General features: G+C 42.1%; 1 protein-coding gene, 1 long non-coding RNA gene and 1 pseudogene across 2 annotated transcripts in view; 2 read left to right on the forward strand and 1 right to left on the reverse strand.

Annotated features, from left to right (window-relative positions):
• Positions 1–244: 244 nt before the first annotated feature.
• On the forward strand, positions 245–1,207 carry LOC118533983 (uncharacterized). Its single transcript, XR_013450473.1, has 2 exons — positions 245–354; positions 863–1,207. It is a non-coding gene; the product is annotated as an uncharacterized LOC118533983 (long non-coding RNA).
• Positions 1,208–2,287: 1,080 nt separating this feature from the next.
• The window catches only part of LOC118521985 (large ribosomal subunit protein eL22-like), a 112,929-nt gene continuing 87,736 nt past the window's right edge, over positions 2,288–27,480 (reverse strand). Inside the window, exons 3-6 of the mRNA XM_078079406.1 lie at positions 9,769–9,971; positions 8,470–8,604; positions 2,579–2,806; positions 2,288–2,529 (exon numbers count right to left, since the gene is read on the reverse strand). Of these exons, the coding sequence (XP_077935532.1) occupies positions 2,288–2,529; positions 2,579–2,720 (384 nt within the window). The 5' untranslated portion in view covers positions 2,721–2,806; positions 8,470–8,604; positions 9,769–9,971. The remainder of the gene's footprint in view (positions 2,530–2,578; positions 2,807–8,469; positions 8,605–9,768; positions 9,972–27,480) is intronic.
• LOC118533985 (large ribosomal subunit protein eL20-like) lies at positions 19,301–20,503 on the forward strand (annotated as a pseudogene).

Consider the following 27,480-nt stretch of genomic DNA (forward strand, 5'->3'; position numbering starts at 1 on the left):
CGCTGACGTCGTAGTCGGGTGGAGGGCGCGGCGTCAGTAGAGTCCGCTGTGGCGGGGTCGTGTTTTTGCGACCGGTTGTCGGGGAGGGGGTGGAGAAGAGCGCGCTCCCTGGTGGGTCGCGAATGTGGGAAGAGGTTTAGTGTTGAACGTGATGGTGCAGTCGGGCTTTGTTCACCGGAGCCAGGCACAGCTTTTCAGTTTCTTGTCCGTGTTAAGGAAACACCTTAAGAACAAGGACTGCGTGGTTTTCCTGCGATTTGGACCATTTCTTAAAAATAAGTGTTTAGCTCTTTGAGCTTCAGCTTTGCTTATTGGGGATTTGCTAGGATTCCGGTCTCCCTTTGTTGATCGTAGGTGAGTGATTTTAAGGCCTGGGTTGCAGTATCAGCTGGACGAATTAAGCCAAATTACCGGAAACTGCCCATGTAGAGATCCTGCGGGATGATGTCATGATTTTAATGAAAAACTCAGAAATGGCCAGAGGCAGCCTCAGGCCACATAAAAAGATCAGCTATTCCCTCCCTGCCTTAGACCCTCTCACCTTGAGTGTAATAATGGCTTTCTGATGTTACACCCCAAAATTGCCCGTTCAGTGTTTTATGGGGCAGCCAAAATTGTTTTCAAAAAAATGTGGATTTATGTCGAGCCCCAGAAACATGCACCTGCTCCCCATTGCCCTTCTCAGTGCATTCACCTCTTTTGGCCTCCTTTCCCCTCAAGATTAGCTCCTTACTACCTGTGGTAAGCAGAATAATGCCCCCCACCAAAGATGTCCACGATCTTAATCCCCAGAACCTGTGAATATGTTAAATTTCACCCACAAAGAGTAGTTAAGGTTGCTAATCATTTGACTCTAAAACAGATTATTCTGGATTACTAAGTGGACCAAATGCAATCACAAGGGCCTTCAAAATGAAGAGGGAGGCAGAGGACTATGTGACTATGAAGAATGATTAAAAAGACTTTGAAAATAGAGAACAAGAACAACCGGCCAGGTTTGTGGTAACCTCTAGAAGCTGGAAAAGACAAGGAAGTGGATTCACCCCTAGAGCCTCTAGAATGGAACTCAGCCCTGCTGACACCTTACTTTTACCAGTGAGACCTGTGTTAGACTTCTGACCTACAGAACTATAAAAAATAAATTTCTGTTGTTTTAAGTTTGTGGTAATTTGTTACCATGGCAATAAAGTAATGCACTATCCTTCAAGCATCCTTTGTTCCTTCCCAACATCCAACTAAAACTATGCCTTTTGATGTCTTCAGTGTTCTTGCTCATGCTTCAGCCTGGAATAGTCTATTCAAAGTCCTACTCATCTTTCAAGGCTTGGTCTAAATAATACCTTTAAAATAATTCACAATCCCACCTCCCCTTTCAACTTTCAGAAATTATAGTAATAACCTTTTCTCAACTACAAAGCATCCTGCTATTTAGCACTTAATCCATTCTTAATATGAGTTATTTCCTTTGCCTTCCTTTATTAGATTTTAAACTCCAAACAGAAAGTCTTATTCAAAGAGAACCATAATGGGTTTTCAATAAATGTGTGCTGAATGAATGAAGTATTGATTCTCCAGAGCCAAATTCCGAATACCTATAATCTCCAAAGTCTAAATCACGCAAGACGGCAATAAGCTGCCTGGTAACCCTAGTTGATTATTAATATTATACCAACAAGATATTAAGGTCCTTTAGAAGAGGCCCATGTCCTATGGGTTGTCTGTAACCTCTTTTATCTCTTGGCACAGTATTAAGCATATTACCTGGATTTTAAAAGACTGGTTGTTTTAATTTAATAGGATGAAATTAAACTGTCACAACCTGCCTATTTTTATCATCTTGTCCTCTCTTCTATTTTGCTTTCAGGAAAGATTCATGTTAGAAATTTTGATGAATGTTCTTTTTCAGCATTTTACCTTAATGTAACAAAAAATGCATCAGCTAAAGAGACAAGAAGTACTTTCTGCCGGATCCATCTTGCTTTTCTCTTTCTCCTTTTCCTTCTTTCCCCTGCAGATTTTAGCTCAATACATCAAGTGCTTGTTGAAGACCCACTGTGTTCCACCCTCCATTATGCAGGTACTGTGCACCTAACACTGCGTGTGACGGCTCAAAACACAAGGTTGGAATCTGATGCCAAAGAAGTAAACACAGTTCGTTGAGTCGTACGTGTCTTTCAAAATACCTTTCATTTCCCCAATGGTAGGGGCCTTCTTCTCTTTCTCTCTCTGGTTCCCAGGTTTTATTCAAGAACTCATACAAAATATTCAATATGCAAATAAATGAGTTTTAATCCTCATCTCCCTCCTTTTCTTTCTCCTGGTTAATGTGGAAGTAATGCAATTCATAACTCTCTCTGCTGTTAGCAACTACGCATAACCAATCACCTAGATTATTCTTCAAATATTTTTTGGTGAGATATTTCAAATACCTTTTGGGAAAAGGCACCTCAGAAGTTACAGGAATCTTGCCCTTGCTCCTTTCAATGCTTACAACCCCTTCACCAAGATTCCCAGCTTTTCCATTCACTTCGATTCTTTTTTTTTTTTTTAAAGTCCAAGCCTGTTTATTTGGTCACCTTGATTCTCTCTTGAAGAAACTGCTCAAAATTGGCAGCATCCATGATTCCATCTTCTAGAGGGTGAGTGCAGTCAAGGGTAAACTTCAGAACTTGCTTCTTTTTTTGCCCCCCCTTCATGAAAAGCTTTTTCAGGGGCACCATGGCAGCAGTGGAGACAGAAAGGAGGCCATTCTCTTTTATGCATCAATCCATTCCAAATGCCTCTGTTCCTAAGATTGGACGAGACACTGTAGGGTATAAAAAAGAGAGGTAGAAATTCCGGTTCCTGTCCACCAAGAATTTATATTCTACCATTTATATGTAGTAGGATTGGAGAACATGACAAAAAGTGCTAAATTATGTGGAACAGACCTAGAGGATTGTAAAGAGTATAATGACGTCATATTAGTTTCCTACTGCTGCTATAACAATTTACCACAAACTTGGTAGCTTAAAACAACACAGATTCATCATCTGATAGTCCTGGAGGTCAAAAGTCCAAAATCAGCCTCAGTGGGCTAAAATCAAGGTGTTGGCAGGACTGGTTACTCTGGAGGCTCTGAAGAAGAATCTGCTTCCTTGTCTTTTCCAGCTTCTAGAGACTGCCTGCATTCCTTGACTCCTGGCCCCATGTCCCATTGCCTTTTCTCCCTCTACTACCGTTGTAGCATCACCTCTTCTCCCACTCTGATCCTCTGGCCTCCCTCTTAGAAGGACCCTTAGGATGACATTGAGCCCCTCTGCATAACCCAAGATAACTTCTCCATCTCAAGGTCCTTAATTTAACCACATCTGCAAGGTACTTTTTGCCACGTAAGATAACATTCACAGATTCTGGGGAATTGAAAGTGGACACCTTTGGGGGCGGGAGCCATTATTCAGCCAACCACAAATGCACAGTCGTATGGTGCACAATTGGGAAGTAACTAGAAAAATTTTTTAAATTTAAAAGAGGAAATGAACTTAAGCCAAACCTTGAAGGTCAGGTCAAATGTAATATGCAGAGAAAAAATAGTAAAGCCTTCCAACAGGAAAAAAACACCACAAGTGGCAAAACAATACTTCAGACTCAAGGACATCAAGATGCTATTTTTTGGGAAAACAAAACTAACACAGATTCAACAGTTAATAGAAGAACTTAACAGGAAAAAGGTGTTGTATAGTCTTTAGACCAAAATAGTTTAGGAAGACAAAAGATAACACAAAGTGTAATCATATAGCTCTGAAGAAGTTAGTCTAAAGAATGTCCAGAAAGAGTTAAATACTGTATATATTCATAGCAAAAGGAAAACAAGCCCATTGGTCCTTGAAATCCAAAAGAGAAGGAGCAAATATAATGTAATAAATCCATCAAAACCATTTATTCACCTCAATTTTGTGTTTTCCTTAAATTTTCCTATATCCTTTATTTTTGCTAACTGAAAATGAGTAGGTAGATAGGGGATTCAAATAAAGAAAAAAATGTTAATACATGAAGATTTTCTATTCCTATATTTAGAATGTGCTAAGATTGATAAATCTACTCCCAGTTTGACATACTTCTCTCACAGGATTTTCTTCATCTTCCCCTTTATTTTTCTCCAGTCTTTTCCAAAAACAAAAGAAAAATGGAGGAGAGGGACAAAAAGATTTGAGTGAGGGGCGCCTGGGTGGCTCAGTTGGTTAAATGTATTGCCTTTTCTGTCCTCGGCTCAGGTCATGATCCCAGGGTCCTGAGCCCCATAATGGGCTCCCTGCTCAATGGGAAGTCTGCTGCTCCCTCCCCTCTGCACCTCCCCCATGCTCTCTCCATCTCTCTCTCGCAAATAAATAAATAAAATCTTTAAAAAAAAAAAAAAAAAGAAGATTTGAGTGAAAAAGATGTAGGAACCCAGGGCCTGCAGAGAAAAGGGATGATAAAGGGAAAGATAAACAGGAAAAAGACATTACAGCCCATGACCTTATGCTTCTAGTGGATTAAAGTGTTGCAAATTTGAACACACTCACACAAGGTATGTGCTCACAAAATAATAAAAAAGGAAAGAAGGAGGGGTGCCTGGTGGGTTCAGTTAGTAGAGCATGTGATTCTTGATCTCAGGGTTGTGAGTTCGAACCCCTAAGTAGGTGTAGAGATTACTTTGAAATAAAATCTTTAAAAAAAAACAAAAGAAAGGAAAGAAGGAACTGAAGATAGCAAATCAGAGAAGCTGAGGTACTGAGGAAAAATAGTTTACCATCTTAGCTATGGTTAACCAATCTAAAAGTGTTGCTCAAGCAATTTTAACCACTTTTCTCTTATATATTTACATGAGAAATATTCTTTTACATTCACAAAGTGCTAAAATATTTCCACTCAATGCAACTCTGGGGCACTTTCCATCATTCTGCGAAAATTAATAAAGGAAAACCTCAGTAAAGTAGAGTCAGGAGGCTAGAAGGGAGGAACAGTACTACTCAATTACAGGAAGAATTGTCAATTACAGACCCCAACAGAAGAATCTTCAACAAGAAGAATCATCAATTACATGCCCCAACAGAGAAAAATGTACATTGCATCTCCAAAAGAAATCAACTACCTGGGTGTTATACGCAAACAATGAATCATGGAACACTACATCAAAAACTAATGATGTAATGTATGGTGATTAACATAACATAGTAAAATAAAATAAAATAAAATAAAAAGAAATCAACTACCCCTGCAATTCAGCCAATGGGAAACTCATCACACTGAACTTTTGCTTTCCTCCAAGGGACTTTTATTCAAAACAATTCCTTCCAATTCCCTCCTCCTTCCCCATAAGGTAACATTCTTCTTTGTTGGATTTGCCTGTGGTTTTTGCTGTAGTGTGTATGCCTCCATTTGCAATTCTTTGTTATTCCTGCATAAACCCATTTTTGCTGGTAAAATAACTGACAAGTTTTCTTTTTAAGGTTAACAATTCCTTCCTTGCACTATGCAAAAAAAAAAAAAAAACAACATATTTTTACATGGATTATTTCACCAACACATTCTCTTAACCTTGCCACAAAAGCAATGGCTTTTGAAATGTTTTATTTTTTTAATTTTTTTTAAGACTTTATTTATTTATTTGACAGAGAGAGACACAGCAAGAGAGGGAACACAAGCAGGGGGAGTGGGAGAGGGAGAAGCAGGCTTCCCGGTGTAGCAGGGAGCCCGATGCGGGGCTCGATCCCAGGACCCTGGGACGATGACCTGAGCTGAAGGCAGACGCTTAACAACTAAGCCACCCAGGCACCCCTTTTGAAATGTTTTGAATAGACTATATTTTATTTTTATTTATTTATTTTTAAAGATTTTATTTTTAAGTAATCTCCATACCCAACATGGGGCTCGGACTCACAACCCTAAGATCAAGAGTCACACACTCCACCAACTGAGCCAGCCAGGCACCCCCAGACTAATTTTTAGAGTGATTTTAGCCTCGCAGCAAAATTGAGAGCAAAGTATAGAGATTTCCTCTATACCTCCTACCCACCCACCCCCCAATAGTTTTCATTAAGGTTCACTGTGTTGTATATTCTATTGAACTGCACAAATGTATGACTTGTATTCACCACTATTAGAATCATACAGAGGAGTTTAACTGCCCTAAAAATCCTCTGTGCACTGCATATTCATCCGTCCCTCCCCCAAACCCTGGCAATCACTAATCTTTTTACTCTACAGTTTGTCTTTTTCAGAATGTCATATATTTGGAATCATACAGTATGTAGCATTTTCAGATTGGCTTCTTTCACTCAGTCATATGCATTTAAGTTTCCTCCACGTCTTTTTGTGGCTTGGTGACTCATTTCTTTTTGGCAGAGAGTGATATTCTATTGTCTAGATGTGTTGTCAAAAACCGACCTCCGTGCTTCAGAGCCAAAATATAAGACGAAGTCAGAGTTTGGGATAAAGAGAAAAAATAGCTTTATTGCTCTGGCTGGCCAAGAAGGCTGCGACAGGCTATGGCCTTCAAAAACTGCGAGCCCACCTGGAGGCAGGGGCTGAGGTTTTTATAGGGAAATACGGAAACTAGCCGGGTTTTGACAGGAAGTGCGTACTTGCTACTAGCCTCCTTCCGCATGTCTTTGGGGTTTTACTGGCTTCCTTCCCTAAGAAGGGAGGGGGAGGTTTGCAGAAGGGAGGAAAAAGATTACTTTAAAATCGAGCTTTGCTGAAGCATTAGTGCAGCCATTTTGATTTTGTTCAACTTTATAACCAGTTTCAGATGTATCACAGTTTATCCATTCACCTACAGAAGGACATCTTGGTTACCTCCAAGTTTTGGCAATTATGAATAAAGCTGGTATCTGTGTACAGATTTTTGTGTAGACATAAGTCATCAACTCCTTTGGGTAAATACCAAGGAGCAAGATTACTGGATTGTAGGGTAAGAGTGTGTTTAGTTTTTTAAGAAACTGCCAAACTGTCTTCCAAAGTGGCTGTACCATTTTGCATTCCCACTGGCAAGAGTTTCTATTCTCCACATCCTCACAAGCATTTGGCGATGTCAGTGTTCTGGATTTTGGCCTTCTAATTCTTGTGTAGAGGGTATCTCATGGTTGGGTTTTTCTTTTTTTTTTAAGATTTTATTTATTTATTTGACAGAGAGAGAGAGCACAAGCGGGGTGGAGGGCAGGGGGAGAGGGAAAAGCAGACTCCCCGCCGAGCAGGGAGCCCGATTGGGGGCTCGATCCCAGGACCCTGGGATCAGGACCGGAGCCAAAGGCAGATGCTCAACCGACTGAGCCACCCAGGTGCCCCATCTCATAGTTGTTTTAATTTGTATTTCCTGATAACATATGATGTGGATCTTTTCATATGCTTATTTGCTTCTGTTTATCTTCGTTGGTGAAAGGCCTATTCAGATCTTTTGCCCATTTTTGAATCAGGTTGTTTGTCTTGTTGAGTTTTAAGAGTTCTTTGTATATTTTGGATAACAGTCCTTTACCAGATATGTCTTTTGCAAATACCTTCTCCCCTCCAGTCTGTAGCTTGTCTTCTCATCCTCTTGATATTATTTTAAAAATGAAAACTTGAGGGGCACCTGGGTGGCTTAGTTGGTTAAAGGTTAAGTGTCTGATTTCAGCTCAGCTTATGATCTCCAAGTCCTGGGATCTAGCTCCTTGCTCAGTGGGCAGTCTGCTTGCCCCTTCCCCACTCATTCTCTCTCTCTCTCTCTCTCTCTCTCAAATAAATAAATAAAATCTTTTTTAAAAAATGAAAACTTGGGTGCCTGGGTGGCTCAGTTGGTTAAGCGTCTGCCTTCAGCTCAGGTCCTGGTCTGGGACCGAGTCCTGTACCTGATTTCTCCCTCTGCCTCTCTCTCTCTCTCTGTCTCTCATGAATAAATAAATAAAATCTTTAAAAAAAAAAAATGAAAACTTGAACAGGACCTAGAACAGAAGGCAGGTTGTCTCCTTGAAAAAAGGGCAGTTCTCAAGTCTCCCACAATAGCACCAGATCCTTTTTGACACTTATGGGTATATGTTTGATGTCAAAAGATGTGTTTCAATCATAACTAAGACTTTTATTAGCTGTATTAGGGTTTTGTTTTTTTTTTTTATTGCAAGTGAATTAGTCCAAACTTGTCTAAGCCAAACAAGGAATTTATTAACTCACTGAACTTGAAAATCCAGGAGTTGATCTGGCTTCAGGGATAGCTATATCCACTTCCTCAAATGAAATCAGGAATATCTTTTTCTATCTCATTCTCTCTCTCTCTCTCCACCCCCCCGCCATTCTCCACTGGACTTTCCTCCATATTGGCTTCACTCCAACAGCTTTCTCTGGAAAGCAGCTCTCCAGGTTTTCATAGTTCTTACAGTTCTCAAGTGAAGCCAACTCACTCCTAGAATTCATTTATTTCACTCTCTTAAAAACAAAAACAAAAACACGTTAAATTACTTGCATCACAATACCTACCTATATACCAGTCTCTGCATCCAGAGGCTATACAAGATCCTGATGGGCCCACGTGGGTCACATGTAATGGAGAGAGGCAGAGCCCCTTGATTGACAGTCCTGTTAGGAGTTCTACAAAACGCACAGCAGTAGTTCCTTAAAGGAAAATCACAGTCCTGTTACCAAAAGGAGGAAGGAAATTGGCCCAACCAAAGCAATAGATGTCAACTGTATCAGTTATGAGATTGGAATTAAGGCACTTAATCTCTCTGTGCCTCTGGTTGTTTTGTTTTGTTTTGTTTTGTTTTCCATCAGGAAAAGAAGTAGGAAGATGACAATACTGGACCCACTACTTGATATAATTCTTGTGAGAATCAAACAATCAATAAAACATATGAAAAGGATCTGTAAGCTGTAAAGCACTATGGGAAATAATAGCAGCCCCTAACTAGGTACTTATGTGCCAGAAGAAATAGTATTTTTGTTATTAGTGCCTTGGTTACATATATATATTCACCAACCTTAACTTGGTTTCTTAAATAGACTTCCATGGTGAGATAAAAGAGACTAAATGACTTAAATAAATATCAGAGGGCTTGACAATTTTATGTTTCATTACAAACTTAGGTCTTTTGTACAAATCAATGTCATACAATAAGGTAGTTTTTGGGGGTGGGGGTAAATATCCACTGGCGAAGCTGGCAACCGAAGTTCCAGACCTGCAGAGTTAGAAGATCAAGTCTTGAAGTATAGAGATACCACCAACACCAAGGCTTTCTTAGCATCAGTACCTCTTTGAATATTCTCATTTTATTGTGTGGGGGGGGGCGGGGGGTGAGGGATCTTATTGTCTTCCATTTTTGTCAGCATTCTGATGTCTGACTCATGATATTATTCATGGGTAAATGAATATTCATAATATTGAATAGTAATCATTTTGCTTTTGGACTATTAGTAAAACTAGTGGCAAAAATTTTACTCATTCAAAGAATTTTACATCTTAAAACTCTTTTTTTCACATGCTGATAATGGTTCAAAAGACAATAATTCTTCCATTTTAGGGTTTTCACAAAATTCATTTGTTAATCTTAGTGTGTAGATATCAAAGTGGACACCAACCATTACTGCTGTATTCTCTTTCTATGTGATGCAAAAAGTGGGATTTTAATGACTATAGACAGCATACTCCGCTTTCCTTTTAGGATAGATTTATTTAAATTAGCTAGGGTATGCTTAGCTTACCCTTCAAATTGCTTCATTCAAATTGCTACAAGTAGTACATGCATTAGCTTTCCATAATAGTCCTTATTTCTTACTTACAATGTTCTCTTCAAAATGTTTATGAATAGAGGCTACTGGGTGGCTCAGTCGTTAAGCATCTGCCTTCGGCTCAGGTCATGATCCCAGGGTCCTGGGATCGAGCCCTGCATCAGGCTCCCTGCTTGTCGGGAAGCCTGCTTCTCCTTCTTCCACTCTCCCTGCTTGTGTTCCCTCTCTCTGTGTCTCTCTCTGTCAAATAAAATCTTTAAAAAAAAAAAAAAAAACACTTTTAAAAAAAAGTTTATGAATAATTTCCAAAGATTCTCCAGACCAGGTGGTGAGATATATAAAAATTCAATTTATTTGTAATGTGATGAGGTCAATAATAGAGTTCAGAGTTCTCCAATTCCTTTTTTCAATTTAGAATTTCCAGGGAGGGATACCTGGGTGGCTCAGTCGGTTAAGCATCTGATTCTTGGTTTTGGCTCAGGTCATGATCTTAGAGTGGTGGGATCAAGCCCCATGTCAAGCCATGCTTAACACAGAGTTTGCTTGTCCCTCTCCCTCTGCTCCTCCCTGCACTTGCATGCTCCCTCTCTCTCTCAAATAAATAAATAAATAAATAAATAAATAAATAAATAAATAAATAAAAATCTTTTTAAAAAATTCCAGTGGGGGGCGCCTGGGTGGCTCAGTCGTTAAGCATCTGCCTTCGGCTCAGGTCATGGTCCCGGGGTCCTGGGATGGAGCCCCACATCGGGCTCCCTGCTCTGTGGGAAGCCTGCTTCTCCCTCTCCCACTCCCCCTGCTTGTGTTCCCTCTCTTGCTGTGTCTTTCTCTGTCAAATAAATAAATTTTTAAAAATAAAATAAAAAAATAAAAAAATTCCAGTGAATCAAGTTATTTTAAAATTATTGCCCTAGTTTTTGGCCTTCTTATAAATTTCCAATCAACATGTTTTGAATTATCTTATGAAAGTGACATCTTTAAATTTATTCCCTTACCTTCATCTTTAAGTACTTTTTCTAAACTGCTCATTTAATGTACTAGATGAAAAAGCATATTTAAAAACATTAATTTTAATTAACAGCTGTTAAAAACAAGACAACAGTCCCCAAACAAAGTCATTTAAGCCCCAGGTCACCAAACCAGACACAAATACATTTTTGACTCTCCCAAAAATGGAATCTTAAACCAGTTCAATCAGAAATCACCTGATGAACACTGGTTAGGTCATCTGCCTGGGAGACTTCTGCCATCTCCTAAAGGAAAGTCACTTTGCAATAAGCAATACACTTTCTCACCAATATAAATTCCTAGTTCCTGCTCCTTTCTGCCTATGAAAGTCTTTCATTTTGTACAGGTCCTTGGTGTTCCTTTCTATCTGCTAGACTGGATGCCGCCCAATTCAAATTGATTTCTGCTCAAATAAACTCTGAAAATGTTTAATATGCCTCAGTTTAACTTTTAACACAGCTAAAGACTTCAAAGTGTCGTTTTCCTTTATTAAGGTTTTGGAAAGGTCTCTATTATATGTTCTCAGGGGGAACAATGAACTCTAATTTAATTTACATAAAGAGATAAATATAATCTATCTGTATTTCATCATAAACCTGGCAGAACTAATTCCTTAAAGTCTGACTATAGCAGGATTTTGCCAGTTCTGGTTGTCCTCAGACCTGTTAAATAACACAATTCAACCAAGTGAATTTGAAGATCTAATTGGCTTTATTAAACAATTCATGGGTCTGATAGCACCCCATCTAGGAAGCAGACAGATGCTCTGAGGAGGTGTCCAAAATGGAAGGTCTTTATAGACAGAGGATGGGGACAAGGAAGTTACTAGCAAAACAAAAGGATTGTTCCAGAGGAAGCTGTTTGCTAGGGGAAAAGCAAGGGGTCTTCTCATGCAGATTACCTCATCTTTCTTTGGGGGATAGAGAGAAGCAGGTGACAGACTCCTTTGCACCGATGAAAGGAAACATTTCCTGACTGACCGGTGAAGGCCACATTTCTTGGGGAGGTTGAAACTGCAATTAGATTGGGTATTAAACTCTGCTTTGGGAACTCTAAGTGACACCATTTGGGGCCTGCAATTTTCTCTTTTTTTTTTTTTTTTAACAATTTTCCCCTCTTGATCACATCTCAGTTTGCAATGTGATCAGATTTGCAAGCATTAGCACCACTCTCGGCTACTGCTCTGCAATTCCCAGGATTTGTTGCTCCTTTGTGTGGTATCCATAGCTCCTCAATTTTGTATTTAGCCTTTATGATATAGGTCATGTTTTCTGTTCATGTTCTTTAAGTTGGGTATTTTCCTCTCTCCTCAGATGTTCCAGTCTTAGGGAGAGCATTTGCTTGGAGGTTAGCAGCTATAAACCTATCTAAGGCTTTTGAGAGAATACAATGCACCAGTGAGACTATTAGGATTCTTATAAGCAGGGTAATTCCCAATATTTGGAGTGTACTTTAAAGCCACGGCCCCCAGGACCTAAGCCAATCAAAATCAAATAAGCCAAAGAAAGACCCCCATGGAAAGAGTTCCCTTTTTTGAGCCAAACAGTTTTAACTTCCCCAGGAGGGTAAACCCAGGCCCAGCAGGTGGTCTTGGACACTGCACAGATACCTCCTTGCTCAGCTAAAAGACAATCAAGAGCTATTCTATTATTAAGGACAATTTTAACCGGAGAGTCTAAGGATTTTTATTGGGTGGCTATTGCTTATCAGACTTTGTAATGATTTTAAGAATTAAGGAGAAGTTTTTGATCAAAGCTTCAATTTGCATTCATCCCGAACTGGGGAAATGGGGACCTGCCAAAAGAAGAGTTCTTTTTAACTTAACAATGTCAGTTTAGAAGAGTGACCAATGAGATTGTCACCAGCTAGACCCCAAGACCTGTCTTATACTGCCCACCTGCTTATACCCACCAACCTTTGTCCCACATTTTTCCTTAAGTTCTTCTTTCCAGCTTATCTCTCTTTTTTTTTTTAAGATTTTATTTTTATTTATTTGACAGAGAGACAGCGAGAGAGGGAACACAAGCAGGGGGAGTGGGAGAGGGAGAAGCAGGCTTCCCGCAGAGCAAGGGAGCGGGGAGCCTGATGCGGGGCTCGATCCCAGACCGTGGGATCATGACCTGAGCCAAAGGCAGACGCTTAACAGCTGAACCACCCAGGCGCCCCTCCAGCTTATCTCTTAACTAGGGCAAGAGACCTGAAGGGCATAGCGTCCCGTGCTGGAAACTGAAACTGCCCTTTAAGCAATAATGACGGCCCTGACAGACCTCCACCTGGCTCAGACCACCCAGAGCAGTCAAGCTCAACCCCCAGCTCACACCTGTGCAGAGGGACCATGGAGTGACCCATGGAGTAATGACCGTTACCTTCACCTCATTATAATGCCAAAATCTCTGCCCAAGGAGAGCATAAGCCTCATTGACATAACATACAATGTTATGTCGTGTTTCATACGTACAAAGTAGGCGTGTTTCCTTCAGGCGCACGTGCAACTTGATGCCCACCCTCTACATACAAGGATCCCCGTGATCTCCTTATTTGCTGCAAATAAAGTGTATATATGTGACCACTCCACCTGGTATAGTTTCTCTCCGTGACTCACCAGAAGAGCGAACTCAGGTTTGTTCGGTTACAAGAGGTCTTATTTTGTTTGTGAAAACTTAGAGGGACAGTTAGAGTTTTTCCTAGCCTGAAATAAAAGAGGTTACCGTCCCTCCTTAGCAATGACCTGGGAGATGCAGCTGAGGGTGCCATCCTCTGGGGCCAGTGCCAGAAAAGAACAGGAGAAGAAAGAGAAAGGGTTTTATGCTTCGAGTGTCATGTCTCAATCCGGCGACTTGGGTGGGAGTAGTCTGCACGTGGGTGTCAGCTACTTTTCTTCCTGGTCAGTTTGAGTTAGAGGTCTCTAGCATCTTTTTTTTTTTTTTAAAGATTTTATTTATTTGACAGAGAAAGACATAGCGAGAGAGGGAACACAAGCAGGGGGAGTGGGAGAGGGAGCAGCAGGCTCCCCGCTGAGCAGGGAGCCCGATGCAGGGCTCGATCCCAGGCCCTGGGACCATGACCCGAGCCGAAGGCAGACGCTTAACTGACTGAGCCACCCAGGCGCCCCAGGTCTCTAGCATCTTTTCATTTTGCAACAGTCTGTGGTCAGGAGCACTGGGGAGAATCCCTTTAATGGCCTGAGGGCGGTTTTCCTCTGACTATGTTTTACAATACCAAATTATTAGGCTCTAGACTATAACAGACAGGTTTCTTTTCATTAGGATCCAAGAAGGCTTCTTAACCTGTTGATGACAGCCTTGAGCATAAAACATTACAGATTTATAGGAGCTGGTCATATTAGCATAAACCGGCAGGGATCCAAAAAAAAAAAATTAAAAAAAACAAACAACAGCAGGGATCCGTATTAGGTTGTATACTGACAGAATTTCTAGAATTTTTTAAGGCTTTGTTAAGGCTCCTGTGATTTGTCCAGTGAAGTGGGTGCCTTGATTCCTAGAGATGATGGAAAGTATAACCCAAGTAGGAAATATTTTTTTTAACAGTTTTTTTGTTTTGTTTTGTTTTGTTTTACTGTGAGGGCATCAGCCTTGTAGCAAGGAAAGGTTTTAACCCAACCAGAAAAACACATATACAACAACAAGTACATACGGGTAACTCCTACTAAGTGGCAGCTTAATGAAGTCCAGTTGCAGGTGTTAAAATTCTATAGAAGTCTCTACACTAATGTCTATTCATCATCTGAGTCATACACTATGGTGGGTAAAGGAATGTAAAAACTGAAAAATGGGGTTTTGTCAAGGAGCCAGAAAGAAGCAAGCAGCTGTCTTGGGCTTCGCATAGTCTTGACTGTGTATTGAATTTATAACCACTATGTATGTGTCTATTTTAGTACTAATTTTTTTTCAGATGCAGACTGTTGCCATGTCACAAGGACGTTATGATGGCAAAAGTGTGGCAATAAAGGGCCATTTGTGCAGCAGGATGGACTTTATGTACATGTGCACAATCTTACAAACATAAAGAAGGCTTAGTACTATTTATTTGACAATATTTTCTATGTAATTTACGTAGTAAATAAGCCTAATTAGTTTTATAACTCTTTTGGAATATTTCAGGTCAAAAAGACTTTTTTTTTTTTATTTGATTTGGGGGGTGCCTGGGTGGCTCGGTCAGTTAAGCAACTGCCTTGGGCTCAGGTCATGATCCCAGAGTCCCTGGATCAAGTCCCCCCATTGCATAGGGTTCCCTGCTCAGTGTGGAGTCTGCTTCTCCCTCCGACCCTCCCCCCTCTGTGCGCTCTCTCTCTCTCTCTCTCTCTCAAATAAATAAATAAATAAATCCTTAAAAAAAAATTTGATCTGAGGAAGTTTGTCAAAAATGTCAAAAAAAAAAAAAAGGTTTTCAAGCACTTATCTAAATTGGATCATTATGAAACTTGATACTTAGAGGGTAAAGAAACTTATAAAACCTTATCAAAAGCAGACTAAAAGTCCAAGAAAACTTTGTTCTTTTAACAGAGAGAAGACCATATTTAAACTTTGCACCAGCTTAATTTTGATATTAAAACTTATTATTTTTTATTAAATTTATTTTAATCTTAGCCAGCTTGGCCATACATTAAAATTTTTTTAAGATTTTTTTTTTATAAACCTCTGATTTTTGTTTTCTATATTCTGATTTTGTCCTATTGTTAGTAAAACCCAAGGTCGGCTGCTCAACCCTTGAAAGCCAATAGTTGAGAGACAAGTGTTGGTCAGAAAGGAGAGGTTGCTGGGGGCACCTGGGTAGCTCAGTCAGTTAAGCAACTGACTCGGTTTTGGCTCAGGTCATGGTCTCAGGGTCCTAAGATCGAGCCCTTTGTGGGGCTCCACACTGAGTGCAGAGTCTGCCTGGGATTCTCTCTCCCTTTGCCCCTCCCCCTGCTTGTGTGGTCACGCGCTCGCTCTCTAAAAAATAAATCTTTAAAAAAAAGAGGGGCGCCTGGGGGGCTCAGTCGTTAAGCATCTGCCTTCAGCTCAGGTCATGATCCCCGCATTGGGCTCCCTGCTCGGCGGGAAGCCTGCTTCTCCCTCTCCCACTCCCCCTGCTTGTGTTCCCTCTCTCTCTGTGTCTGTCTCTGTCAAATAAATAAATAAATTCTTTTTTTTTTTTTTTAAAGATTTTATTTATTTATTTGAGACAGAGAGAATGAGAGAGAGAGAGCACATGAGAGGGGGGGAGGGTCAGAGGGAGAAGCAGGCTCCCTGCCGAGCAGGGAGCCCGATGCGGGACTCGATCCAGGGACTCCAGGATCATGACCTGAGCCGAAGGCAGTTGCTTAACCAACTGAGCCACCCAGGCGCCCAATAAATTCTTAAAAAAAAAAAAAAAGAAAGACATAAAGAAGGAAAGGTTGCTTTATTCATGAGGCCAGGCAACCTCGGGAGATGGTGGACTAATGTCCAAAGACAGCCTCCAAGGCCCCGACCAAACAGGGGGTTTTTAGGGAAAGGCACTGCAAAGTGGTAGGGTTGATGTGCTGGGGAAGCATTCTCAGTGTGATCTTGAGTGAACTTGCTGGCATTAGGAAAGGCTGTTTACTAATGTGCTCAAGCTTGATCTTCTAGGAATATCTTGTTCCTTGTTTCCCCAGGGTCAGTGTTCTGTTGAAATCTCAAAGAAGCTATAATTAGTCAAGCTATAGGCTAGAGGGCCCAGGTCAGTGAGTTAGAAATATGTAGCCTTTAAGCTGCTGGGAGCACAGTTACGCTGTGTTTTCATTTCCAACCAACCTCATTTTAGGACAAAATTATTATTATTATTATTATTATTATTATTGTTATTGTTATTATTATTACTACTATTTGTGGGGCATCCCAATTAGGTGGGGCCTGGTGGCACAGGTGGTGAAAGGGTTCACCCAAGGCGGAACAAAAGAGATGAAGTTTATTGAATACACCGCAAGGGGGTGGTGGGCAGGACAGCAAAGGAGAGACTGTCTGTGACAAGGCAGTGGTGAGGGGCCCCCGTTATAGGGCAGAATGAGTAGGTATGAGAACGTATGGAGTTTTCCCTTTTTTGGTAATCTTAGGAACTGTGTCTGGTCACTGATTAGGGCCTCTGGTAATTTTTAGTTGGGTCACCTACGGAGCCTGTTGGCATCGCATGTCTGCGTTCAGCTCAGCAGTCCTTGTGGGCCCTTTGCCTTACTCAGGTTTTCACTATTGAAGCTTGTTGCCTAAAAGCGGCCTCAAATTATCGTTATTTTTATTATTACTGAAAATATATCTCATTTTCCTGGCATAGGGAGATGTTTCTCTTATTATTTTTAGTAGGTTTTCTTTTTTTTTTTAAGATTATTTATTTATTTATTTGACAGAGAGAGGGAACACAAGCAGGGGGAGTGGGAGAGGGAGAAGCAGGCTTCCCGCGGAGCAGGGAGCCCAATGCGGGGCTCGATCCCAGGACCCTGGGATCATGACCTGAGCTGAAGGCAGACGCTTAACGACTGAGCCACCCAGGCGCCCCTATTTTTAGTAGTTTTAATTACATATTAATTAGAATTTTTAAACCTTAGAAACCTTGGTTTCTTTTTTTTAAGCCCCAATTTTTCAATTTTATTTATTTATTTTTTATTATTAACATATAATGTATTATTTGTTTCAGAGGTACAGGTCTGTGATTCATCAGTCTTACACAATTCACAGTGCTCACCATAGCACATACCCTCCCCAATGTCCATCACCCAGCCACCCCATCCCTCCCACCCCCCTCCACTCCAGCAACCCTCAGTTTGTTTCCTGAGATTAAGAGTCTCTTATGGTTTGTCTCCCACTCTGGTTTCATCTTGTTTCACTTTTTCCTCTCTTCCCCTATGATCCTCTGCCTTGTTTCTCAAACTCGTATCAGTGAGATCATATGATAATTGTCTTTCTCTGATTGACTTATTTCGCTTAGCATAAGACCCTCCAGTTCCATCTCGTTGCAAATGATAAGATTTCATTTTTTGATGGCTGCATAATATATACACACACACACACACACACACCACATCTTCTTTATCCATTCATCTGTTGATGAACATCTTGGCTCTTTCCATAGTTTGGCTATTGTGGACATTGCTGCTATAAACATTGGGGTGCAGGTGCCCCTTCGGATCACTACATTTGTATCTTTGGGGTAAATACCCAGTAGTGCAATTGCTGGGTTGTAGGGTAGCTCTATTTTCAAGTTTTTGAGGAACCTCCATACTGTTTTCCAGAGTGCCTGCACCAGCTTGCATTCCCACCAACAGTGTAGGAGGGCTCCCCTTTCTCCGTATCCCTGCCAACATCAGTGGTTTCCTGACTTGTTCATTTTAGCTGTTCTGACTGGTGTGAGGTGGTATCTCATTGTGGTTTTGATTTGTATTTCCCTGATGCCAAGTGATGATGGTTGAATTTGATAAGTTCTTTATAGATGGTTTCTAATTGTAGGGGCTAAAGGCAGGTCACCCTAAGATAGGCCACTTTGGCATGAACGTTATTTTGAGTTAAAAGCAATTAAAACCCAGAAGATTCAGGAAAAGCTCTTTAGGTCCCCCTCAACTGCCTGCTTGTACTAGGAAGAGAGCTATTAACAGATTCTCTTTACCTAAGTAACTTACCTACATCACAGGGCAACCTTTGTTTTCCAAACATCTCCTCTCACCTTCCTGCTAATGGTCTTTCTCCCCTTTGTATCCTCAGACCCTACCCCTCTCCTTAGCTTACATAAACATCATGCTGCCTGTCTTTGGAATTTCCATGTCTGTGTGGATTGCCTGTACATACACCATTAAATTAGATTTTCTCCTATTTTTGTGTCACATGTCAATTTGGTTCTTAGTCCAGCTAGAAGGACCTTGAAGGGTAAATGAGATTCTTCCTCCCTGACATATTGAAAACTAAGTAAGCAATTGTGATCAGTCTGTCATACAATTTTTTACATTTGTAAATTAATGAATGTTTAAAATTTTTAGAAGCATATGTCTTTTTCATTTATCTTAAAGTAACATTAACATATCCAAATAATTTTAATTTCTCTTAAATAGAAAGCCAAAAGCCCTACGTTTAGTAATTAGTGTTCTAGTATTTTGTCTTATTTGGACATAATCTAGATGTTTAATGAATTTAGCTTAACTCTTATTTAACTTAGCAAAACTTGTAAGATTTTAAGTTGCCCAAAAAATTCGGGGAAACTATTGTTGGAGAGAGCCCTGACCACTTACCTGAATCTTCTTATTTAATCCACTTGTTTTTAACAATTATATTTAAATTACTTACAAAAACTTTATGAAACATTAAAGTCAGTCATTATTTTAAGCCATTATTTTTTTGTTAATAGATCTTGCAAGCGATAACAAAATTATTTGGCTAGTAAACTCATATAGATAAAAGTTTTATATTTAATGTTGATATAAGGACCCTGAGATCATGACCCCAGTGGAAGGCAGACACTTAACCCGAAGACAGACTCTTAACCAACTGAGCCACCCAGGTGCCCTGGCTAAAGCTTTTTAGAAATATACTTATGACCTTTCTTGGGTGGGGGCAAGAGCGGAGAGTGCATCATGAAGGCCTCAGGCACATTTCAAGAGTACAAGGTGGAGGGGCACTGCCTCCCCACCCCCAAATGCAGCCCTCTGCCCCTCTATCGCATGTACATTTTTTTAAAAAAATATTTTATTTATTCATTTGAGACACAGAGATACAGAGAGAGAGAGAAAGAAAGCATGAGCAGGGAGAGAGGCAGAGCGAGAGGGAGAAGCAGGCTCCTCGCTGAGCCAGGAACCCGATGTGGGGCTCGATCCCAGGACCCTGGGATCATGACCTTGAGCCGAAGGCAGACGCTCAACCATCTGAGCCACCCAGGCGCCCCTGTTGCATGCACATTTTTGCACCTAATCACATTGTTGCCCAGTCCACTTCTGGTACTTTTGTTGTGGGATTGTTGAGTGTGACGGTCAAGAAAGCATTCTTGAGATGTTTTATGTTAACAACTTAGTGAGTTTATTTAAGTAGCGCGGGGACAGGACCCGTGGGCAGAACACAGCTGCACTGTGGCTGTGTGAAGCTGGGGGTTACATGCTTAGTGTTCAAGGGGGAGGGGACGTGCAGGGAGTATTAGATCAGAAATGTCTTCTTTGAATTTCTACTCTTAAAATTTGCCCAAGATTTCTTTGGTGCTTATCATTCAGCTGGATATTCACTAGCGAAGAGATGTACAGGCAGTCATGAGACCCTTTAGAAGGTAGCAGCCAGCACCTATTTGATCCTTGTCAAGACTACGCAGGCTATAGGTCAGCCTTCTGGGCTCAGAGTGAACATTCTTCTTCTTCTATCCTTCATCACTTTGTGTCTCAGCTGAAGAAGAGGAAGAAGTCTTCAGGGGAAATTGTCCACTGTGGACAGGTGTTGGAGAAATCCCCCTTGCGGGTGAAGAACTTCGGCCTCGGGCTGTGCTGTGACTCCCACAGCGGCACCCGCAACACGTACCGGCAGTACCGGGACCTGACCACTGTGGGCGCTGTCACCCCGTCCTACCGAGACATGGGTGTCCGGCACCGAGCCCACGTGCACTCGATCCAGATCACTAAGGTAAAGGAGATTGCAGCTAGCAAGCACCACCCAACAGCAAACACTTCCAGGACTCCAAGATCAAATTCCCGCTACCCCACGGTGTCCTACCTTGCCAGCACAAGCCACGCTGCACCACCAAGAAACCCAACACCTTCCTTTAGATGCAGAGCCTCCCTGTCCCCAGGTCGGCCCAAATACACTCCTTGAAAAAACAAAAAAAATAGGGACGCCTGGGTGGCTCAGTCGTTAAGCATCTGCCTTCGGCTCAGGTCATGATCCCAGGGTCCTGGGATGGAACCTCGCGCCCGGCTTAGGGCTTCCCGCTCAGCGGGAAGCCTGCTTCTCCTTCTCCCACTCCCCCTGCTTGTGTGCCCTCTCTTGGTGTCTCCTCTTCAAATAAATAAATAAAATCTTTAAAAAAAAAAAAAAAGAAAGAAAGAAAAACCAAAAAAATAATAATGTATAGATAGATAGATAGATAGATGATAGATTTGTGGAGAAGACCCTTAAGATTTGTATTTGTCCTTGGCAAGTCAAGTTTTAAGTGGACTTTCCTCCTTGTTTTTACTTGGTAAGTATTACCTCCCTGGAATTTGCATTTTAAGGAGATGGACTAGATTTAGAATTCCTAGAAAAGACCAGGCAGAACACTGTGTATTGAGTGTGAAGGTACAGAAGGAAAATGCAAACACTTTCAAGAAGGACTTTCCTTCTCTTAATGCCAGAAGTTTTACAATACTTATAAGCCTTTTGAGATAAATAAAGGAAGTTTTGGGATTGGTAAAAAGGATTGGTCTTTGAATTGTTTTTGGAACCACACCTCTGGTCCTGTACCAACTAGATTTGTAAAACACAGAGAGCCATTTTTCATTTCTTAAAGAACTGGATTGCTGCCTAAATAATATCAAAGGACTGACATATCTACCTATAAGAAAGTCTTCTTTTCCTCTGGGTACATTTAACTTAGGGGAGAAGGCCTTAAAAAAAATTTTTTTTTTTTTATCAGGGGGCACCTGGGTGGCTCAGTCGGTTAAGCGTCTGCCTTCAGCTCAGGTCATGATCCCAGGGTCCTGGGATCGAGCCCCACATTGGGCTCCCTGCTCTGTGGGGAGCCTGCTTCTCTCTCTCTGTCTAGCTTCTCCCTCCCCCACTCGTGCTCTCTCTCTCTCTTAAGTGAATAAATAAAATTTTTAAAAAATAAAAAAATAGGCATCCCATTCTGTTTAATTTGGGAATCCTTGCTTTCAAGTGCACTTCTTAAATAAATGAGTTTGTCTAATTGAACGTTCCCTATAGTGGCCTCTGTAATTCTAGGTTATTTTTAATAAATTGTTTTATCTTGCTAGATATCTACAACTTCTGGGACTATGGTTCTTAGTCATAAAATAAACAGGCGTGCCAGAAGGTAGTGTGCTTGACTCTTCAGAATTTAAGGATTTCATTAGCTAAATCTTTGGGTTTCTCGGAGCCAAACTAGTACCTAAAAGGGGTGTGTGGCAGGGTTGTGGATTGTGTGTGCTTTACAGCGTACCTCGTGGCATGGAAGTTTTCCTGCGGATGGTGGTGTCATTCTAACCCATTCTGTGACCAACTTATTCTATCACAAGAATCTTCTTCAGGTGATCAACTCTCTAACAGCCTTCAAAGATTTTTTTTTTTTTTTAATTCATGAGAGACAGAGAGAAAGGCAGAGGCAGAGGGAGAAGCAGACTCCCCGCTGAGCAGGGAGCCTGATGCGGGACTCAGTCCCAGGACCCTGGGATCATGACCTAAGCCAAAGGCAGATGCTTAACCAAATGAGCCACCCAGGTGCCCCTCTAATAGCCTTTGAGTGCTCAACACGTGCCCACCAATTTTTACAGCTTTATAGCCTCTGAGATCCTGCTATCAATAGCCTTTACTTACACAAAATAAGACAGACAAATCTTCACTTTAATATAATAGTAGTACCGGGTTCTGGCCAAAAGAAGGCCTTGTGCACACACACCACCACCAGTTTCCATGGAATCTTGCTGGGGTTTTCAACCTGGGGAATTGCGGTCTGAGAGTCTAGAGGCTTAGCTCTGAGCAGACTCTTCTGCCACCTCAGTAGGGTTCCAGGCAAACATGCCAGCTCAATTGGACCTGGGCATAACTGTCAGCCAGCTCAAGCTGACCCACCCTGCAAAGAAAAGCCAATTAGACGAAGAGCTCAAACACAAAACAGAGCAAAACTGAGACCAAGAGGAGCTTACCCTTGGAAAACGCAAGAAAGACAGTGAACTCAAAGGGATTTGCAGACACCACACTTGTGATTCTCACTGTCTCCAAATGCTGCTAGAAATGTGCTTTGGATCCCACCACTGCCACCAAATCTATTAAATAACACAATTCAACCAAGTGAATTTGAAGATCTAATTGGCTTTTATTAAACAATTCATGGGTCGGAGAGCACCCCATCTAGCAAGCAGAGAGGCACTCTGAGGAGCTGTACAAAATGGAAGGTCTTTATAGACAGAGGGCGGGGACAAGAAAATTACTAACAAAACAAAAGGATTGTTCTAGAGGAAGCTGTTTGCTAGGAGAAAAGCAAGGGGTCTTCTCATGCAGATTACCTCATCTTTCTTTGGGGGAATGGAGAGGGCCCAGTTGACAGACTCCTTGGCACTGATGAAAGGAAACATTTCCTGACTGACCAGGGAAGGCCACATTTCTTGGGGAGGTTGAAAATGCAGGGCGCCTGGGTGGCTCAGTCGTTAAGCGTCTGCCTTCGGCTCAGGTCATGATCCCAGGGTCCTGGGATCGAGCCCCGCATCGGGCTCCCTGCTCAGCGGGAAGCCTGCTTCTCCCTCTCCCACTCCCCCTGCTTGTGTTCCTTCTCTCGCTGTGTCCCTCTCTGTCAAATAAATAAATAAAATCTTTAAAAAAAAAAAAAAAAAAAAAAGAAAATGCAATCAGATTGGGTCTTATGCTCTGGTTTGGGAACTCTAAGTGACACCATTTGGGGCCTGCGATTTTCTTTTTTTTAATAGACCCATTCCTTCCTTTCCCTTCTCTGCTCTGTATCAAAGTGGTCTGTGTTCCCTGGTCCCTGTGTCATATGGCTTCCAGCTGGGTTTGGCCAGTAGGGGGCACTGGTAGGGACTGGAGGCTGGGAGATTGGAAGGCAAGAGTAAAAGAGAAATCGGGTCTTTGTCCCTCCTTCCTCTCAGCCTCAGGAAGTAACTCAACTGGAGCAGTGACTGGCTCCCTTGGCTGGCCCTGGCTTCCAACCGGAGAGTCCTACCACGGATTCCAGCTTTGTCAGGAATTCCAGCATTGTCACTGCCACCAAATCTGTTAAATAACACAATTCAACTAAGGGTCCAATCACAGGAGAGAGAACCCATCCAGTATTGTGAATGGGGAAAGTTTAGTATAAAGAATTATTCACGGGGTGCCTGGGTGGCTCAGTTGGTTGAGTGGCTGCCTTCGGCTCAGGTCATGATCCCAGGGCCCTGGGATTGAGCCCCGTGTCGGGCTTCCTGCTCGGCGGAGAGCCTGCTTCTCCCTTTCCCTCTGCCTGCCACTCTGCCTACTTGTGCTCTCTCTCATCTCTCTGTCAAATAAATAAATAAAATCTTTAAAAAAAAAAAAAAAGAATTATTCACTATAACAGACACTGGAGTAATGCAGGAGTAGCCAGTAAGAAATAAAGAGAACTCTAAAGAATTTTAAAATAGCAGATATATTGGGGCACCTGGGTGGCTCAGTCGGTTAAGTGTATGCCTTCAGCTCAGGTCATGATCCCAGAGTCCTGGGATCAAGCCCCACATCGCACTTCAGAGACCCGCTTCTCCCTCTCCCACTCTCCCTGCTTGTGTTCCCTCTCTAGCTGTCTCTCTCCCTGTCAAATAAATAAATTAAAAACATAAAAATAAAAAAAACAAAGTAGCAGATATAAAGAACAGTCACAACCTGGTGCTAACATAGCAAATCCAAGTACAATCCTTCCCAACCTCACCAAACTAAGATCTAGATCTTCCTGGAGACAGAATTGCCATGGCTCACTGGATGGCGGTGAAGTTTCCTAAAGTACCATGCCAGCAGAACTTGCTGAAGTACTGAGGACCCCCAGGTGCAGGCAGATGCTTCACCTTGCAACTCACTGCAAAGCCACTCTAGGTAATGCTGAGAGAAGCTGCCTGCAGGGAGGTACCATGTGCTACTGGCTGGGGGAACCTGAAGAAGCTGGGCATTGCAGAAACCGTGCATGCAGCAAAAGCTGGGCATTGCAGAGGCAGAACAGACTATGGGAGCACACGTAAGAGAAGCACAGGGAAATCAGGAAGAGGGAGGAAAAAAAACCAAAACTCCCCCTGAAATGTTTCTCCAGCGCCTCCTACTGACAAAGCTTAATATTATGCCAGTTGACAAAGGAGAAGTACTTGGAGTAATATTTACAGGACCTGTATTAGTTTACTACTGCTGCATCATATATTACCACAAACTCAGTAACTTAAACAAGACAGATTTATCATCTCACTCTTTCTGTGGATTAGGAGTCTGGCACATTTTGTCTGGGTCCTCTGCTTAGGATCTCACAAGCCTGAAATTAAGGTGTTCACTGCTACAACCTCATCTAGAGGCTCAGTGAGAAAATGATCCACTCCAAGTGCATTCAGGTTGCTAAGAATCCAGTTCCTGACAGGTGTAGGACTAAAGTCTCTGTTTTCTTGTTGGCTGTTGCCTGGGGACCACTCTCAACTACTGGAAGCCTCTCTTGCCATGTGGCCGCCTCTATAGGCCCTCTTAAACTTTGAATCTCTTCTCTTAGGAAGAGTACAGTCCCTTTTTAGGGATCACCCGAGTGCCATGCCCACCCAGGAAAATCGCCTTTTTAATTAACTCATTTAAGACATCAACTACATTTGCAAAAGTCCTTCACCTTTGTCATCTGGTGTAATTCAATCATGCGTGTGAAAATCCATTCTAATCACAGTCTCACCCACACTTAAAAGGAAGGGATTACACAACATGTATACCAGAGAGGTAGGGATCTTGGGGGCCATCTTAGAATGAAGGGTAGATTTGGGGTGGAATAATCCTAAATCCTGGGTTCCAGAAACATCACCTCCTCTCCAGCCAAGAACAAAGCAACTGTCCGCCATTGCTAATCTCTAGATTGCCTCACCATGCCCTGTTGTTTTTTCTGGTTGTTCCATCACCCATATATTATGACTTCCTATACAAAATTCTTTGTGTCAAAGACTCAGAATAGTTCTTTTTCTCTAGTTAGACCCCTATTAAGACAAAGTTTTGCTGGTGTCTTTCCACTCAGGCAACTTTGGGTAAAACCATAAAAGTGCCAAGGTTTATAAATGGAACTGGGGTCTGGATTATCTGCTTATGCAGTTTACTTGTGCCCTCGTGCCCTCTGACCTAATTCAGATGGACCACTTCCACATTACAATGGCTTGCTGGTAGACCCATTTGGCTTTATGACTTGGTGGGTCTTACAGAACCCAGCTCATAGCAGTTCTGGCCACATGGATACATGATGTTGCATAATCAGATGCTCCGTTGCTATCAAGACCCAGTAGCACAATAGGAGCTGATTTTCAAAAGAGTTTTAGGTTCTGTGCAGATCATGGACCTTGTTCCAGAACCTAGAGTCTACATGGTGATTTTTCTATGGAGGTTTGTTATAAACTGCACAAGGCAGCTTTTCCCACCATTAATACTTCCAGCATCACAAGGTCTTCTAGATCTTAAGTTCCAAGCAACAGTGCTGCTTATTCCATTGGCTCCAGGAAGCCTTCCATGTTACTGAGTAAACGGGTTGGAATGTGGAATATGCTGTTTCCAGAACACAAAGAAATCTACGAGGTGTTGTGCTTCCTTCTTAGTGGTGGGAGGTACAATCGTCGGGGGTGAGAGAGTGTCTGCGTTGTGTAAGCGGAGGTCTCGGTCCCTGGATTCCCCATGAGATGATTTATGTGGGGATCCACTCTCAGAATAAAGACAGTCAGAAGGAAAGTAGCAAGCAGAAAGCAGTTTATTAAAGTTCAAGTACACTCTCAAGGTAGGAGAGCTGGCAGCTTCCTTGAAGTGGAACCAGCCCCTAGGTTGTTTTGGAATTGGATAATACTGGGTCTCTCTGGGCAGGGAGGAGCTGTGACTTACAGTGGGGTGGTCTCTAACAGAGGCTGTTTCCAATCATTTGGGAAACTCCTCCCACAGGTTGCGAGGGGGAGGAGTTTTCGACCCTCCAAGATTTGTACCAGAACTGTCAAGCCAGCTTTTCTCAAAGGGAATGGGGGAGGGGGGGCTGTGCCCCAATGCAAATGCATTATAATGAGTCTAGGGGTTACCCTGGGGCAAAAGTAGAAGAGGAGAGGGCATGTTCTGCACCTGTGGCTCTTGATCTGTCAGGCCTAACGTCTTGAAAGCCACAAGTCAGGATGTTGAGCTCCAGGGCTTATAATGTGTAGCTTTTTTTTTTCTTTTTAAGGCTTATTTATTTATTTGAGGGGGGGCACACATATGCAGGGGGTCAGAGGGAAAGAATCTCAAGCAGACTCCCCGCTGAGTGCGGGGGTGGGGTGGGGTGGGGGGAATGGGGCTTGATCCGAGGACCCATGAGATCGTTATCCCAGCCGAAACCAAGTCTGGGCTCAACTGACTGAGTCACCCAGGTGCCCCATGTGTAGCTTTTTTTGTTTTTTATCACAGTCCTTGCCTCCAGTTCCTGTCTCTATCATTCCCCTTCAAGGACTTGGGACTCTCCCTTGGGGTGTTCCTTTCACTACTCATGTCTAGCTTCTACCTAACATAATCATAATAATTTGTCCTTTACTTTATTTATTTTATTTTTATTTTTTTTTTTTTAAGATTTTATTTATTTATTTGACAGAGAGAGACACAGCAAGAGAGGGAACACAAGCAGGGGGAGTGGGAGAGGGAGAAGCAGGCTTCCTGCTGAGCAGGAATTCCAGGACCCTGAAGGCAGATGCTTAATGACTGAGCCACCCAGGTGGCCCTGTCCTTTACTTCAGAAGGGAATGTCCTGACATGCCTAGAGCACCGGATCTCTAAAAACTTCACTGATGTTGTAGGCCACTGAATCTTCATAGGGTTTATTGCTCACTGACTGGCGCACAGGTGTCTTTCCAAGTTCACCAGCACACTTGTGCCTTCTGGCTCATCCAGT

This window comes from Halichoerus grypus, chromosome 8, assembly GCF_964656455.1.
Source record: "Halichoerus grypus chromosome 8, mHalGry1.hap1.1, whole genome shotgun sequence".
Taxonomy (NCBI): domain Eukaryota; kingdom Metazoa; phylum Chordata; class Mammalia; order Carnivora; family Phocidae; genus Halichoerus; species Halichoerus grypus.